Genomic DNA, 18,611 nt, shown 5'->3' with positions numbered 1-18,611 from the left:
TGTGATCACGTTGAAATTGTGACTATTTATCTGTAAATAATTAAAATGAAAACATAATTTTTATATATTAGTAACAGTAAAGGGAGTAGAGTTAAGCTACTTTGTCTAACCTTCACAGCATTGTTCATTAAGGAAAAGTTATTTCTGTCTGTCCACCTTTACAGCGATTAATCTATAAATTATGTGCAGTTAGTTCAGTTCATTCGTTCAGTGAAATGGTAGAAATACCAGAGAAGGGAAGCCATTTGTTACATTTACTACTATACATTTGACCCTTTCTTTCTTGAGAACTACACTGAAAAAAGAAAATCTTTGATCCAACTTAATTGAATTGCTTCAATTGGTAACAAGTAATTCAATTAATTTTATCCAACCTAATTAATTGATTTTGGTTAACTTGAAAAAAATTAAGTCAGTCTTACTTAATTAATTTACTTTATTCCAAATACAATTTTTTAATTCATCTTACTTAATTTTATAGAAAGTCAACTCAAAATTTCAAGTTGTTCCAACTTAAAAAACTAAACTACCTCAAATTAAATTATCACTCACATTTTACTTAAAATATAGCTTGCATTCAAATCATCTTAAAAGTGTTTTTTAGCATGTTATTTTAGTTTTTCAAATAGGAGTAAAATACCTTTATGCTACTCAGAAATTCAACTTGGTTAAAATAATAAATCTGCACAAATGGAACATTTTAAATTTTATTGTGAAAGCATCACAAACTTTGGTTTTTCACAAAAGATTATGCATTAAACTTGCTACAAAGATCTTTTTAAACTTCGAAAGGGATATTACTTTTCCTCTTAATTGGGTTGTATTTTTTGAATACTTAAACCTTTTTGGTCAGCAACCTGCTAGATCAGAGGTGCCCAAGTCCAGTTCGGGAGAGCCATCATCCTGCAACTTTCAGATGCATCCCATCTCCAATACATCTGAATCACAACTGATTTCTTTTGCTCATCTGCTCATCACAACGCCTCTGCTGAGCTGAATGTCTGCTAGTGTGTGCATTCAGAAATTAGCTTCAGCTGGTATTGAAATAGGGTCCATCTGAAAGTTGCACAATGGTAGCTCTCCTGGACAAGACTTGGACACCCCTGTGTGAGGTTGTAGAATCCAGAAGTGTTCCTCAAGAAAACAATGTGGTTTTTTAGGATTTAACACAAGTCCTCCTAAAAAAGAAAATCCACACTCTTAAACACTCATATAAAATATGACACTAGTGACTATTTTTTACACTGAAAACAAGCAATACCCAAAAAATATTTAGGCAAAAAGTTTTCAAAGATGTGGTGTAATAACTGCCTAGTTTAAACCAAGTCCGTTAATTTAACTGACACCAGAAAAGAACAAAACATTCTGATCTAGATCCATTGAACCTCCTTCAAAAAACACTGCACATATCTGTTGATTCAAATAATAAAAAAAAGAAATGCAAAAAGAAAATTCTGTGAAAGTGTCCACAATCTGCAGTAGCCTACTACTTTCCTACTGTAATTTGCCCACCTTAACCTGTATTTTTTCCTACACAAAACCAAAGAGATGAACCATGTAACTTTATGAAATGTCAAAAACAAAAAAAGACCTACTCCCAAAATTATAATGTTCATCACAACCTTATCAGTAAACATCCTCCAGAAATACCAGTCACAATTGTTATCCAGTAAACTCTGTATTACTTGTGGCTTTAATATGAACAATGTCCCAAAAGAAGTTCACAAAGTGCAGTTCCTTGAGGTGTTAAGCTTCCAAAACATGGCGCTCTTCTATTCAGACAAAGAAGACAGAGACTGTCCTGTTGCACAACATGCCAGTGTCTTTACTGTGCGGTCTGAAGTCTTCCAAACAAATTTTGAACTTTAGGAGACATCTTGTGCTGCTCAAGCTGCATGAAGATTTTTTGGAACACTTCAAATGTGAAGCGCAGAGCCTTTGGATAAGCCAGGTTAAGGGAATATATCAAACCCAGAAGCAGGGCACATGCTGAGGCAACTGAAGTCAGGTCATGCAACACCTCCACTCCCTCAATGACGATGCCAATGTCTTCTGGGGGTTCTTTCAATCCCTCTCCCTCCTTCCGAATCACAAACACTGCCATGGTGAGTTGTTTGAGTTCCATCTGGGCATCATCTCCGCTGCTGCCCTGTAGTGAGTTAAACAATATGTTAAAACTTGAACACTGTAACTAATCTCTCACTACAGAATTTGGAAAATAAAAGCCTTGTAAATGCAAGCACCAAGTATAAGATGTACAGCTTGTGAACTGAAGAGTGGTTTACGGCATTTGAAATATCCTTGATAAATTTTCCAAGTTCAAACTTGCATTACAAATTGAATAACTCAAAGGGTGATTTTTAATGTTTTTGAAAAGATAATGCGTGTATATAGCTTTATATATGTTCCATCATATTACAGGCTTTAGCTTAAAAAACAATTTCTTAGATTTTATATGAAAGCAGAATACTGATCCAGCCAATGGTCATCTTAGGGTAGAACTCAATACAAAATGCATATTTGTGTTGCTTGTCATATTTTGAAGCTGGTATCAAAATACCACAACTGTAAAACGTATTCTTATTAACTTGTTTGGCATATTGGTAAACAAGAAATTAAGTTGATGCGCTCTGCTGAACAGCAAAGCACACCATTTCTGGATTCAAGCAGGACACAGCCATGTTAAATTTACATTTCTGACACCAAATCTGTCCCACTTTTTTAAACAGATGTTCACATTTAGAAAAGCAAGTCCATATAGGGCTGGACGATAATTCAATATCAATATATATTGCTCAATAGACGTGTGGCGCGATAGAAACAAATAGGGTTGATAAAAGTTCGATATAAACAGTTTTCCTTCCTTCCTTTCAGCCTATCATATTAGTTGATGCTACAGTCACTACTTCCTCTCGACCAATCGTAATCACGGACCCAGGCACGCCGTCACAAAGCGCCGCCCTCTCAAACCACAACACAGAGCACGTGAATATATCGCAGCAAGGAGCGGCAGAGGAAACGGTCCCAAAACGGGGTTTTACTAGTTCGCCAGTCTGACAGAAATAAACCAGTGATTTGTAAAACTTGCAAGGAACCGGTAAAAACAAAGTCTGGTAACGCAACCAACTTGTTTCATCACAAAAGCCGCTCACACCCGCAGCAGCGCGAGCTGTTTCAGCCCCGCCGCCGCGGGGCTGAAACAATCTGTGTCGTGGCGTGCAATCTGTGTCTTCCCACGCCACAACCTCGGACCTCAGCCATGCGTCAGCCTCTCAATTATGAAACCTGAGAAGTAACTAGTGTACTATTCCCACCTAAATAGGCTATTTTATTTATTTATTTGGTATATTTATTTTGGTCATTTTACTGGTAATTTTTGTTTATTCTTTGTCAGTATTTAATAACATAACTCAGGTCTCTTAAGTTATTTTTCTTTTAAAAAAAATCTGTTATGGTTAAAAAAGTTGGTTAAATAAAGATTTAATTGGAATCATGTGTTAAAATTAAATCATTTAGCAATATCATAAAATGTCCAGGCAGAGCTGCACATAAAATATGGTTTTAAATATCCGTCCGTCCGTCTTCTTCCGCTTATCCGGGGTTGGGTCGCGGGGGTAGCAGCTTCAGTAGGGAGGCCCAGACGTCCCTCTCCCCGGCCACTTGGGCCAGCTCCTCAGGAGGAATCCCAAGGCGTTCCCAGGCCAGCCGGGAGACAGTCTCTCCAGTGTGTCCTGGGTCTTCCCCTGGGCCTCCTCCCGGTGGGACGTGCCCGGTTTTAAATATTTTCAATAATTATCGATATCGATCAATATGCATTTTTTTTATCAATAAGCTTTTTTTTCTATATCGTCCAGCCCTAGTCCATAAATCATTTAAGAAGGTAAAAACAACATACATTGAATTTGTCCATTTGCTTGAATGGGATAAGATGCAACTTTAAACATTTAAAAACTTACACAGTATTCCTTAATATGGTCTTTTGCATCCTCTCCAAGAAAGGTGATGAGGCCTTTCAGAACACATTCCCTTCGAATCCCAATGTCTTCAACCTGGAGAAAAGTTATCATTATCAATATTTCATATCTGAATATATTTACAATATAACTAATATATTTGGGCTGTTCACAACAGCAAAGGCCTATCAGATGCCATAATGTACAGCCCACATGTCCGCTGGGTTTTAATGCTGCACTTCAAAAATTATTTATATTCCATCTCTGCCAAATTTTATCCTTCATATCTCAATTTGTGAAACTGGACTGTATTGTTAAGGTTAAGGATTTTTCTTAGCACAATCTACCAGAGCTAGTGAATATAATTTTCCATTAAAGAGATCTCTTACAGCATAGAATTTATACAAGTCTAACATTTAAAAAGGTTAGAATTTAAAAGCAACAGAAGATCAAAAAATTGTCTAAATTGCACCGGTTTCTGGCAAGTTGGATGGAAAGGTGTATTTTATTGAATTCATGAATAAACCACAATACAGACTTACTATAACAACTAAATGCAGCAGAAATACATGACAGGCAAACTTTCTTTTCTTCAATTGATAACAGCTTTGCACAGAAAGTGTATCAAGTAATATAATTAAAACAAAGGCTAAAAGTAACTAATCACTTTAAGTTCTTTGTTTTAAATGGAAAAAAGTAAATGGCCATAGCTTAGTTCAATCAGTGTCCCTATTGATGATATCCATACCTCATCATAAGTTCTCATGATGGCAGCCATTTTTGCACGTGTTGCTCCTCCTTTGGCCTGGATGACTTTAATCAGCTGACTTGAGTGCCTGTCCAACTGGGCCAAGAAAGTCTGCTCAAGGGGAAGAGCCATGAGCCTCTGGAACTCCGCATTAATCTGTGAAACACAAAATAAAACTATGTTCAAAAAAATTACTTAGACTGTGGGAATCATTGAGTATTTACTTTAAGTTCAAAACCCTTGACATTTAATTTCAATGTGCATTACTACCTCTTTCTGTTGGAACAGAGCAGGCCATCTATCCTTGAAATCCTCTATACCAGGTTCTCCATTCACCACCTCCTGACGCCTGTAGGCAAAGGTACGAGCCATTTTGTCCGCAATGACCCTGTCATTGTTCCTCCTTTTGATTGATGTCAAGAGTTCAATTCTCTCTTTTTCCATGCTTTCTTGTGTTTCTCCCAATGGAAAGGATGGATAAAAGTTGGCTTCAGCTCGTCTTGGCTTCTTTATTTTTGCAGCGGGAAAAACAGAAATACTAGCTTTGGATTTAAGCGAGTTCACAGACAACTCTGGACATCCTTGTGATTTGAGTAGAGTCCTGTAGTTTCCCATTTTGTACTTCAGCCTTTGCTTTCAACCGTAGCAACCATTGAATGAATCAGGCTCTTTTAAACACGGATGTTTTTTAACCAAGGCCTCTGCAACTACACAGAAATGTGCATCCTCTGGGTAGGCTCTGTATTGGTAGATCTCTTCTATTAATCTACTTAGGATGTCAGTCTTCATTCGGGACGTGACTGTCAACATTTTCTTGTTTGCTTGATACTCAGAATTCCCCTTCTCTAGCTGACGTTCAGTGTCATATGAAAATATGGGAATGGGAAAGTTGACTGGCCATATGACACTGTTGTGTTCGCGATGACAAGGATTCAGGGGAGGAGAGGATTATAGTGTCATTTGAGGATAAAGAACTGCTGTCGTCAGAGTGAACTGTAGAAGAAGATGGAGCTGTTTCAATGACGTCAACAAAAGTTTCAATGGGTTTTTCTTGAATCACCTTGACTGTTCCCAAGTCCTTAAGGTCAGAAGTTGAGGTGAGGTTGAAGCAGAGGTGTGACCAAGTCACTGTGTTGCAAGTCTCAAGTAAGTCTCAAGTCTCTGTCCTCAAGTCCGAGTCAAGTCTCAAGTAAAGACAGGTAAAGTCGAGTCAAGTCTCAAGTAAAGACAGGTAAAGTCGAGTCAAGTCTCAAGTCAGGAACCTTTAATTTCAAGTCATTTCGAGTCGTTCTTATTTTTTTTTTATATATATAATTCGCAATTATACATAAAATTCAAATAATAGACCATTTGTTCTTTTTAAAATATGTATTTATCTCAAATGATAGAACATGTGTAGCTGAACACAAAGTATGAAAAACATTTTTAAATTGGACCACTTTACTGCGCAGTTCTGTTAAACTTGATATTCAATAAAAAAAAGACAAAAATGCTGACATTTCCACAGCACAATACAAAGAACCATAACAGCAGTTTTTTTCCTCTTTTCTCTGACCTGGTCACTGAGTGAACATGTATTTTTATGTGTCCATGTTTTGAGTGACATAAGTGACATGAGTGACATAAGAAACAAAACAAATATATCAATGATCGGCGCAGAAGGTGGCTAGCCCCTCCAGGCTAACGGCGCTATCAGGTGTGGACGATGAAAGCCATGTTTCTGTCAGGATGAGAGCGCAGCAGTCTCTAAACTCCCTCTTTGCAGAGAGCTCGAGTTGTAGATGGTCCGTTTTGTTGTCCAGTGAGCGTACGTGGGAGAGCAAGATGGATGGAAGCGGCGATCTAAATGGGTTAGCCTTTAGCTTAGCTGCTAGCCCTCCACGGCAGCCACGCTTCCTTGGCCGGCTCAGCCGCTTCCTCTTCACTCTACTCCGGCGCGAGTTGCCGGAAGTGGCCGGGTCTTGAGAGCGGAGCGCTCCAAAGCAGCGTAAACAGTCGAGCGTAGAAGTGGTTACAAGTCCAAAAACACTGCATGACCGTAATTCCAGCAGGCGTTGGCGGTCATGCACTATACGACTCGGTAGATGAGTGGTTTCCAGCGAGTTTGGCGGCATTTTTTGTGAAAAAGTCCGCGAGTTGGTACGGAGCTGTACGCAGCCGCAGCCTCTCGGTGGCGCAGCCGGCTTTCTGTTCCGGAGCCCCGCTCACTATCCACTGGCTTACTGAGCTAACACGGTGCACATTATTTGTGGAGGCATTTGAAGGACCGGATTTATGGTAAATCATCACCAATTTAACCGGGAGTACACATGCTAACACGAAGTTGGCTAAAGTCAACTATCTTACAGCAAAAGAAAAGTGCCACCTACCGATCTTTGTGAAGCTTCAAATGCCGGACAAAGTTGGACGTCGTGGCATCTCCATCCGATATTCTCTTCTTGCATGTTTTACAAGTTGCAGTTCGTTTTGTTATTCGAAAGTTCATAACCTACGTAGCCAAAAGAAATTACTCGCGGAAGCATATTCGAGCGGTTATTTCGTTCCCTGAGCCCTGTAGCTTCGCCGCGTTTTTTTAGACGTCCAAATCCTGTTAATTTGATTGGTTGTGCTGCAGCTACGTACACATACATACATAAGGAGAGAGGAAAAACATAGTGACGGTCTGTGCATATTGATACGGAATGAGTGAAATTAATTAATGACGCCACTTTATAAATAATGTGTTTTAAATTTTAAGACTTTGAGTAAAAAATATCAAGTCTTTTGAAGTAAACAGCTTCAAGTCGAGTCAAGTCCGAAGTCAATGGCATGAAAGTCAAAGTCAAGTCCGAGTCTTTGAGCATTTTTTCAAGTCAAGTCTCAAGTCGTGATTTTAACGACTCAAGTCTGACTCGAGTCTAAGTCATGTGACTCGAGTCCCCACCTCTGGGTTGAAGAAGTCGTTCCCAAAGTCTTTGTCCATATATTGCAATCTGACATTAGTCTTTAAACAAAAGGTATCCTGCACCTTTCTGAGAAGCTCATCCAGAGAGTCTGGGATGCCATTTGGAAGAGTCAGTTTTTCAGTGTTGCTCTCCTAGAATTACCCTCAGTCTTGCAGGTTTTGAACTTGCCATGACAATCTGAGAAAAGGGCACATACAGAGTTAAGCAATGCTGGTCGCTATTTAAAGTCATTACAAAATATATGATATACATTATTAGTCAAATGTTTGGATATACATTATTAGTCAAATGTTTGGATATATATGTTTGTTTGCACTGCAAAAAGAGAACTAAAAGTAAGTAAAACTTTCTTGAAATTAGTGTATTTGTCCTCGGTCTGAGCAGGTAAATAAGATGATCTGTCAATGGAATGAGTATTTTTACACCTAAAATAAGATAATTAGATAAACCGCACTTGAAATAAGACGATGGAGAGGAGTTGTTCCTATTCCAAGTGCAAAAATCTTATTCAATTGGCAGATCATCTTATTTACCTGCTTAAATCAAGGGCAATTGCACTCATTTCAAGGAAATTATACTTACTTTTAGTTCCCCTTTTGCAGTGTGTGTGAATAAATTGCCTGTCTCTTTCTTCTGTTGCACTGGAAATTTCCCACTGAAGGACAATAAATGACATTTCTATTCTTATTTTATATCTGTCCACTCTTTAGTGTTAAAAATTACAGTTACTTTAGATATTGGAGGGGAAAATGCTTATTTGACTATATTCAGAAAATATGGCTCACCTTATGTGGTTTGATGATACTTGCTTGTAGGCCTGGAAAGAGAAGTAGGTAAGAGAAGTTAACACAACAGGGTTCTAGACAGAAATGCTAGTGCTAATTAGCAAACAAATGCTAACCGCTAAAAGTTGCTCCCACTTGTTAATTGAGTGGCAGTGCCTACATAAGTAACCAGAAAGCACCTCTGAAGCCTAGGCAGTAATCACAGTCCTTGTGAACATGTAGTTACATTTCTCTGGGTGCAGGGTAGCTTTAGCGAGGATTTTCGGTAATGTACGTGGGCCCGATGCAGAACGACCGCTAGGGCTAATGACAGACCCCGCTAGCAAACTGCGTTTGTAATGGTTCTGGTGGATACAGTTGACGTAAAGAAAAAAATAACAGCTGACATTCTCTGCACAGCGAACAAAACGTAAACGCGCAGCCGCACACTCACAGCACAGAACAGTGGAGGCGTGGAAAAACTTATCAGTGATGATCCACTCCTGCCTGAAATTTTCATTTCGCGTTCATGCCGGTTGTCATTTCGATTTCTGTAGCCGATGAAATCAAGGGCGCGGACGACCATAGGGAGATCAAACTTGCACATTGTGAACTGTCCGTGTGCTGTGGTAGATTGCAAATTGCAGAGAAATAATACAGGGCAAGAAGCGATCTAGCCGGGGCGGAGTCTGTGGGACAGGCTAATAAATGCAGTAGCTTTTAGCTTGTAGCAGAGCTCCGAAAGTTAAGCTGTGAAATCCTCAGCCCAGCCCGAGGGCGTCTCAGCCCAGCCCAGTGCCTGGCGATCAACCGCTAGCTAAAAAACTGCACAATTATGCGTTTTATATTATGTCGCCAGTAAGCAGCATGAGAAAACTGGAAAAAATGGCTTTGCAGCTCACAGTGATTAGCACCATTAGCACAATGGAGTTGCATCACATTAAATGAGTTTTGCATAGAACACCCCCACCTCTGTAATTTCGAGTTAAGTTTTTTAGCGTAAAAGTACACACACAAAATAAACATTCAGTCTGACTCAAAGTAGTTATGTTAAAACATGGTGAGATTTGAACCCCGCCGAAAAGCGCGGCAAATTATAACTAGCAAATGTGTTAAGAGCAAATAACCGATGACACTTCGACGTTAAACACAGTTCACTGTTTCAAATTTAAGGTAGAAAAAGTTTTAAATATTTTTACACCGTTTATTTAATGTTTGGTTATGGTGAGGCAGCATACTTACTGTTTTATCCGAATCTCGTTGAAGGTCGAGAAGAAATGGTGGTCGGTTCCGGAGATGCAGAATCCGTCCTGGGCAAAGCTTACGTAATGACGTTAGACGTAAAGCTGCATTAAACTTAATTGTTTTACTTAGACTCAAAGTAAAAAGTTCGTTTGAGATAAAATGCGTGACTGTTAAGTTAATTGAACTCATGAAAATAAGTTGTCATAACTAAAGCAAAAGAATTAAGTGAGGTTAATGTAAATAAGTCCATAACATGAACTAAAGCCCAAATACTCTTTTTAGAGTGTATAATAATCTGCATGTTAACCACATATAGTTTTATGGTGTGAAAAGGTGAGAATTGAAAAAAAAACAATTATGGTAACACTTGGCATTTTTTATTTACAGGAAGAAAAAGAAACAAAATATGTGAGGATAAACACTTCTGTGTCAATCCTCCAAATATTTTTTAATGAAGGGGACCTGAAACCAGCCTTCAGGCTAAGAAGGGCCACCATCGTCCTCCTCCTTCAGCTGCTGCCCATCCAGGAGGTCCATGGATGGCCACAGGAGATAGAGGAGCTGGTGACCCTCTGCTGGCTGGCCTGTGGTGCATCCTATAGGGAAACAGCTTGCCAGTAAGATCTCTTACCTTCATGTCCTTAAATAGAGCCAACAATGACACACAATTGATACATAGATTATATTAATTGGATAGAAGATTAAGACATATCAGCATATTACCTAAATTACAAGTTAATTTTTTATTTGGTACAGGTCAAGGGGAGGCACGCTACAACAGACACCACACCAAGGCTGATAAAAATCGTTGAGCGCGCATTTGGTGGTCTGAAGACACGGTGGCGTTCCATCTTCTTAAGGGTGCTGGAGGTCCGCCCGACGTTTGCCCAAAAAGTAATCGGCGCCTGCTGCATCCTCCACAGTATTAGTATAGCAGCAGGTGATCAGCTAGATGAGGAGGTTGATCCAGAGGAGGATGAGGAGGTGGACCCAGAGGAGGATGACCAACGGCTGAAGACAGGGAGCTGCTGCAGCTGGCTGCATGTTGTGAACATGACTACACCTGACCTAACGTAGATCAGTTTTAGTCATGTACACGTGCTGCTTCATTTCATTTTTTTCACCACCTGTAACAATACATAAAATAATCAGTGAATTAATTTCCATTCCAACTATTTTTAATTGTATGTTTGTAGGTGTTGTCTATTTGTATAAGATGTTAATAGAAGTTATTTATTTGTTTTAAACCACGTTAGTAACTGTTAATTTGTTGAATATGTTACACCTTCATTCTGTTCCAAAGTTAAAACATTTGTCTAAAATAAATGTTTTTTTTTCATATATTGTTACCATTGTTTTCTTTCCCACTTTCTCTTCTCAATTTTTCGTGTCCTCACTCAGAGGAAACTCACTTAGGAAAAACATTTAAAGAATTTATTTATTTATAGATTTTATATTAGGGCTGGACAATATAGAAAAAAGCATATTGATAAAAAAAAATGCATATTGATGGATAGATAATTATCAAAAAGATTTAAAACCTGGCTCTTATAATATTGCTAAATGACTTAATTTTAATATATCACACACAAACACTCAATCCCAAATAAATTCTTATTTACCCAACATTTTTAACCATAACTGATTTTTTTTAAAGAAAAATAACTCAACTTAAGAGACCTGGGTGATGTTATTAAATACTGACAAAGAATAAACTCAAGTGACCAGCGCTGTTAGAGAAAAACTTGCGTACCAGAACTTTATATCGCGGATCAAGAGTGGCGAGTTTGAAGCCAGGTTTTTCATGTCCATCACTATGAAGCATGTTACTGCATGCGTGATGTCCTTATGCCGCCAGGACGCTTTGTCATTTTATCACAAAGAAGGAAGCCCAGTTTAGTTGCTGTACCTGCTTTGTTTTGGAAGAACTTCCAGAAGATTCCTAAGAAGATGACGCGGGGCTAAAACGGCTCGCGCTGCTGCGGTAGTGAGCGGCTTACGTGATGAAACAAGTTGGTTGCGTTACCAGACTTTGTTTTTACCGGTTCCTTGCAAGTTTTACAAATCACTGGTTTATTTCTTTCAGACTGGCGAACTAGTAAAAGATAAGTAATACCTACATTTTCACATTTTTATCAATAACATAAGTATAAAATGACCAATAAGTACACTATAGATCATTGTAGTGCCATCAAACACACAGCACACATATATAACCTTATCTGGATCATAAAACAACTCTTACTTTGGGAAAATGGGACCCAGATATTTCTAATATTCCAGACGTAACATTAGGAGCTTTTATATGTATTATCATGATCCACAAAGTAACCATTAGAAGTAGTGAGGTGTCAACAATCCTCACATCTACTCCATATCAAATTGTTTACACAGCAACACTGTGAATTTTGACTCTCAATCATGAGGAATTATTTTACCTCACAAAAAAAGTAGTAGTTTTTATTAGCAGTTTGAACTGCAGGGATCTCTAAGTCAAAACTCTTTTCCTGGAAACCATTTTCACCAATTGACCTTTTTTTTACAAGGATATCAATAATTAAAAGTCTAAAAATATACCCTTTTATGTGTTGTTGTTGATTTTTACTTTATATCAAAGATGTTTTTACTTTGGTTAGTTCTTTAACCTATTTAATTAAATGTGCTGTTATTGAGTTATTACCTCATGACTGCCTTATGGCCACTGCTCTGCAACCACACCACCAGACACAATCAGACCAATCAGATGCATAGTGTAATTAAGTACCAGCCAATCATGATCAGCCATCAATTAGGCTCGGTAGAGCAATACTCTTTTAGAGCTCAGCATGAAAAAGAGCTTATGAGGAGGTTTTCACTACCTTTCCTTTACATTAATTGGAAATATGAACAGAATTTCAATGATAAGTCAAACCATTTGTCTTTTCCTTGTCATTTTGATAGTTGTAATGCATGAGCAATGTTTATATGTCATGTTAAATTATTTCGTTTTGATTGTGAGCTCTAGCTTGTGACTTGATTTAATTATATTTTTTTAACCTGTCTTTAGCTACATATGTAATTACCATGTTGGACATTTTAGATTTAGACTTAATTTCACTTGTATAAGGTAATATTTTTAAAAATATTTTTAGGGCTGTAGTTTAAGTAATGTTTGAAATCCTAGAATATTCTTGTAGGGACTCAGTTTTGCATTTTCTTTTCCTTAGGTTACAAGCTTTTAAGACAATGGGAAGAGTAAAAAAAGGAAAGAATGCTGTCAGGAAAGATTTATGGGCAAATTGCTGGTGGAATTGCAGCCCTAATCAAAACAAGGAATAGTACAGACATTATAACCTGAAACACAGATTATTCTTCAGAAATGTGGTCAGAAATTTCATTTGCCCTAAAAAAGATGAACAAGAGAGGACAGACAGCAATGTCACAGATACAAACCTGGAAAACTCTGAAGGAGACAAACTACAGAACACAGACCAGAGAAATTTGTAATCAGAAGATGATGCCACAGATGAAGACCAGCAAAACACAGAAAAGGAAGAAAGGGTAAAGAAAAGTCTGTAAAAACTGAAGATCTGGCTCAAGAAAACTTTGACCAATGGTAAAAAGCTGCCAACGGTATCAAAAAAGTTCACAATTACAATCAAACAAGATAAATGGCAGACAATTATTCCACTGAAAGGTTCAATGAAACTGAGAAGACCTTGGACCAATGTTTTATACAACAGATCCCAGAAATAAATCCCTGTTGTACTAATTGATTCCAAGAGTCCGTGCATGAAACCACCACACAGCCAAAAAACCAAAACCCATATTTAAATATAAGTGCCATTTGTATTTTTCCTTCCTGTAGTGCTAAATACTTCTTTAGAATAAAAAGAAAACCAATAAGGAATGCTGTAATCAAAATATATGTGCAAGAAAAGGGAGAAATAAAACATAAGCAAGAGGTAATTTAGACCAGCAGCATATACCAGAACAGGGAGGATCGCAAAGGGCACTCTGCAAGAGAGTAAGCCAGCTTTTCTATACCCAGCTTAGAAAAACTCCTGTTATGGGAACATAACCCAAAGCCTGAATGAAAATGTTCTGAAAGGGATTAAGTCAGAATTCAGCGAAAGTAAAAAAAGAAAAGAAAAGAAAATCCTGATGATGTGTTCGTGAAGATTTATCTCACACAAAGAAATCATCAAGGAATGTTTTTTCAATTTCACAGAATTCCTGGATACATTCAGCACCTGCAAAGTGATGCATTTGGTGTACATGTACATATGTACACAGAAACATCTGAGAAAAAAAACATTCACCATGTACTTAGATGTTGCATCCAAAGTCCGAAGCCAGACCAGGAGTCTTCTTTACTATTCCCTCACTCTTCCTGGAGGTGGTCAGGGTGCACCTCCCCTTCCAGCCTGTGAGACGCTCACCACTGAACACTCAATGCCACCCATCGCATTCTGGCTGATGCAGTTTCTGCGATACCTGTCACAAAGTTCATCAGGTGGAAACTGACTACAGCTGGGCGCTGATACGTGGTGTTCTTCTGGCCTTCAACAAGGAAGGTATTTTCAGTTACCTGGACAGGGCTTTTGCAATGTGTTCAGGACAAATGACATTGAAAAACATGAAGTTCATTGCGTTGCACACGTGCTCCGAACGTGTTAAAAGCAGTTGCTCTTTCCATTGGAAGACAAAATGAAGATAACGGTTTAAAAGTTTTTGCAACCTTTGCATTTGCCAGGTTGCAAAACACAACTTCCCTGACTGATGCCCTCAACATTTTTCGGTCACTATGCAGTTTTGTTTTGCAGGAAACACAACAGCAAAACTTTTCCTTTTTAACCTGAAAGAGATGCAGAAAGGCAAGACATAATTATCGGTAGCTCTGCCTTCACATTCAAATTCAAGGAGGTTCTGGAGGAGGTACTAAAAGATCTTAGAAAAGAGGATGTCCAAACTCAAACTGCAACTCCATATTACTGCCTTGGGATTGTTGACATCCTATTTGAAACCTACCTTGGACTTTTTTCCTCTTTGGAGTGGTCTGCTGACGGAGATGAAAAGAACTTTGACCAAAGGAAAACCAGAGACACAAACTGCCATGTTAAGAGATGGTTTGGTATCATCAAGCAGTCAATACTAAAAAAAAGAGATGGAGATAAGCCCCACACTGGAAGCTCCACATACTTCTCGACTCCTTCCATTGTTCCTGTTCCAAAAAGAGGAAAATCAATCAAAAACACTAGCGTCAAACAAAAGATCAAGAATAAGAAGAACAGCAGCAACAGAGCCACAAGCGATGGGACCAAGCTGACAGAGGAGGTAATTTGTGCAGATTTATAGCAGCTTATAACATTTTTATTCGCTGTAATTTCAACGGCTCAACTTTCAAACGGTAGCGAGTGAAGCGATGTAGCGCAGTGACAGAGTTTGTGAGACGTTACCTTCAAATGACTTGTTGAAAACTACGTAAAGTGATAAGTCTTGTTTGTCATAATAGGTTGAATATCTTTGGACCATTAAGCCAACTGAAGCTGTCGTGGCTGTTTGATTGAGAGTCAAAAAATGGTGTACAGAAGCAAAAGGTGACCCTCAGACACAGGGAATTCCAGAGTTTCAGGCCTCATGAACTTCTCATGGGAGAGGTAAGCTTCTTTTTGTTTTGAAACAGTGCTTTAACGTTGTGCGCCAATGGTTTTAAACTAGATTTCCTTGTAAAAATGTGGAGATTTTCTTTAAATAAAAACGTAAAATAAAAAAGTGTGATTTTGGTTCATTGATATAGATCTTGTTCAAACAGTAACTCCATGCCCTTTCAAACCACATTTTTGTGGTTGATCCTCTGCAAGATTCAAATTAGGCTCAGCACTCCACCAAGGCTGGCTGCAGATTTGTGTACTGTTTTTCAGTTTTTTAAGTAATGAACAGTCAGACTATTTTCTATATATATATATATATATATATATATATATATATATATATATATATATATATATATATACATACACACGCACTATATTTGGGTTAATACAACCTATTTGCATTAATGTCTAATATATAATTTGACCAATACCTTTTACATTCCAACACTCAAAAGTTTTCTTTAAGATAAATGAATAACTATCTCTTTAACTGTAAATTGTATTACTGTAAATTGATGCAATCACAAGAGTGATTCCTTTCTCCCTCTTGGAATAAGGGAATTGTAATCTGTTGTAATGTTGAAATAATATGTGTTAACGTGTAACCTGTGAAAATAAGTACAACAACAGGGGCTTGCCATTTTGTTTATGATCATTCATGAGAGATGCATATGCAAGAGAGATTTTTTTTGGTCTATTTCCTGCACGAAACCCTCCGTGCACATGACCTTTTCAAAGGGGAAAAATGGAGCAAGGACTTCATGCTGATCCATGTCCTCTGTGTGGAGCAAGGGGCTTGAAAACCAGACCGGCATTGTGAGGGCCATCAGTGCTTCATCCTCAGGATTTGTGGTGGGGTAATTTTCCCGGCAACACCAAGATGTCTCTCAACAGAGCCAAGTCCTTTGTGCAAAATGATAATGAAATTTAATAATAAAATTAGTCAGGATCTTCTTATTGACTGTTTTGATACCCTAAAGGTTACCAACAAAAACATGTAAAAGCTACTCAGAAAGCTCTGCCTATGACAACATACTTGCATGTATAAAAAAACCTCCATTGTGCCTTGCTCTGTTGGGTGCATTGACCAGCATACATAAAAATACAAAATAGGTTTTCCAGACTATATTGTTTTTTTAACAAATTCCAAGCTCACCATTAAATAATGGAGCTTTAATAAAGTACAGGTGTCCATACCCTGCCAGAGGAAATGCTTCAAGCAACTGATGGCACCACCACCACCTTCTAATTACAGGCATGTCAAGACTGAATAAGAAATAGAAAGTGACAGTCTTTACCGAGACATTTCTAATTTTCTCACGGTCATTTTTTTCCAAACAAAAAATAAATATTACATTTATTCATGAAAACTCACTTTAGCTAAATCAAAGGGCAAGTCCAGAGTCACTCACAGAACATACTGGGGAGATAAGAAACGTAATGCTTTATTGAAAAAGCTGGATGTGGGACAAAGAAGGATAATGGTAAGATCACATCACGTATACCCCACATTCATTCCCTCCCCACTTCAGTGGTGCATCCTGTGAAGGAACTAGTGCAACAAATAATCCTCTCTATATTAACGCTGTGATAACACGTCTGTGTAAAAATGAAGGCTGACACGGCAAGAACTTAAAGTCGTACCTTCAACTGGCTCGCTGTTTTTGTGGTCGAATGGCCTGGTGAAACGCTGTTAGCCAAGTCTCTGTGGTAAAACTAAATAATGAAATCTAAGTCTGCATGTTTCACACGGGGAATTGAAGAAGAAGAAAAAGGGGTGATGGTTTAAAACAGAAGTGACCCTGCCTTTGTCACGTTACAGCCAGTGTTGCTGCTTTTACAAGCTAGTTCTAATACTAACAAAACAACTTCTGTTGTTCTGCTCAACAAGCCCTAATTTAACTATTTGGATGAGGGAGCAACAATTATCACTCACAAATACCATCCAAATAATTTTGCACCAGTATATATAACAAAAACAAGCATCACAGACTGGCTGGAACATGAATGTGTGGCCTCAAACAGAACCTGCCACTTAACCACAACGGTCTTCACGAGTGACAGACTCCAGTTTTCAAAAGCTGAAAGGTTAAGAGTTTTATTTCCCTTATCAGTTACTCAGATTGTTTTCATCGTCAAGACAAGACAAAACCAGAATGCAATCATAAGTAGCCAACTCAAAAACTAAAGCTATCTTATGACAATTATTTTTGCTTCTGAAATTGTTACCTCAACGGTGTACAGATATGTCAAAACTCTGGAGTGTGTCTATGATGGTCAAGCTGAAACAAAACGTGCACAACCTGAAAACTTTCTGAACAGTAGAGCAGCTGGAAGCTGGAACATGTTGTCATGAAAGCCTGAAACCTGAAAATCTTTCTGTAGCTCCCATTCCTAAACTCTTCAGGGTTTATTGGGTCTAGTAGTAAAACTTCCCTAGACTTTGGCTCGAGAATCTGTAAAATCAAACGGAATCAAGAGGTAGACTAACTACAACAAAAGCACATTTTTGCAAAAGAAAGGGAAAACTGGACATCCTTGGTTGCGACATCAACCTGTGTATATAAATAAGAATGATTCATATGCATACATATATAGACAGACAAAGTATCATACTGATGGGTAAGGCTGCACAAGGATCATTGCTGAATGGGGGTAACCAGGTCACTACCGCAAAGCTGTCGACAGTGCGGACATTTTTGCCCTAACAAGACAGAAATAAATCCATGTTGCATTGTGCTTCTATACCAAACACTGTTTTTTTCTGTGAACTAACAGAAACAAGCTGACCTTCAAAGCTCCAAGAGAGCAGGAGCTTTGTTATCATCCAAGACATAGGCCAACTGGAAAGGGGAATTTCACACACAATAATAATACATTAATCAACATAAATCATAAATATAATACACATGGATACAGTTATAACAGTTAAACATCACCCATTGTGTTGTGTTGGAAAAAGGGTAGCAGCTCATATCCTCTGGTTAGACGTTAGACCAGGAACTGGGTCACACCTGCGAGGACAGACTGAGGAGAACATTGGTATGGTTAATAAGATACTTTGGACAGTTTTCACCTCATTTACACTGTAAAAAAAGGCAGTATGCTCACAAGATAAAAACATAATTTTTAATTTAATATGCAAAAAGTGGCAGATGAAAATGCATGAATAAGTATGTTGGGGTGGCTATAAAAATGTACATATACCACATGGCCATCAACATGTAAATGTTTTTCTTCTATTTACTCACTTGGTTGCGATGCAGCTGCTGCTGCTGCTGCTGGTAATGACGGTCCAGCTGTGCCTTTTGTGAAATGAG

At 38.2% G+C, this 18,611-nt stretch overlaps 1 protein-coding gene and 1 long non-coding RNA gene across 2 annotated transcripts; both read right to left on the bottom strand.

The window, feature by feature from the left end:
• Positions 1-693: 693 nt before the first annotated feature.
• LOC118566780 lies at positions 694-5,711 on the bottom strand. Its single transcript, XM_036150171.1, has 4 exons — positions 4,972-5,711; positions 4,702-4,857; positions 3,957-4,049; positions 694-2,149 (listed from the first exon to the last, which is right to left on the bottom strand). The coding sequence occupies exons 1-4, from the start codon at positions 5,314-5,316 to the stop codon at positions 1,826-1,828; spliced, it is 918 nt and encodes a 305-aa protein (XP_036006064.1). The 5' UTR covers positions 5,317-5,711; the 3' UTR covers positions 694-1,825.
• An 11,149-nt stretch (positions 5,712-16,860) lies between these two features.
• LOC110369324 lies at positions 16,861-18,318 on the bottom strand. Its single transcript, XR_002428926.2, has 3 exons — positions 18,231-18,318; positions 18,082-18,134; positions 16,861-17,995 (listed from the first exon to the last, which is right to left on the bottom strand). It is a non-coding gene; the product is annotated as an uncharacterized LOC110369324 (long non-coding RNA).
• Between the last annotated feature and the right edge of the window lie 293 nt (positions 18,319-18,611).

The sequence above is a fragment of the Fundulus heteroclitus genome, chromosome 18 (genome assembly GCF_011125445.2).
Source record: "Fundulus heteroclitus isolate FHET01 chromosome 18, MU-UCD_Fhet_4.1, whole genome shotgun sequence".
Classification (NCBI taxonomy): domain Eukaryota; kingdom Metazoa; phylum Chordata; class Actinopteri; order Cyprinodontiformes; family Fundulidae; genus Fundulus; species Fundulus heteroclitus.
This window is presented reverse-complemented; position numbering and strand designations above follow the sequence as displayed.

Excerpts from the sequence above, each read along its gene's own strand:
- LOC118566780 (XM_036150171.1), bottom strand. The coding sequence starts at position 5,316 with ATGGGAAACTACAGGACTCTACTCAAATCACAAGGATGTCCAGAGTTG. Across the intron at positions 4,858-4,971 it reads CTCTGTTCCAACAGAAAGAG|ATTAATGCGGAGTTCCAGAG; the intron begins GTAGTAATGCAC and ends TGTGTTTCACAG. Across the intron at positions 2,150-3,956 it reads ACCATATTAAGGAATACTGT|GGCAGCAGCGGAGATGATGC; the intron begins GTAAGTTTTTAA and ends AACTCACTACAG.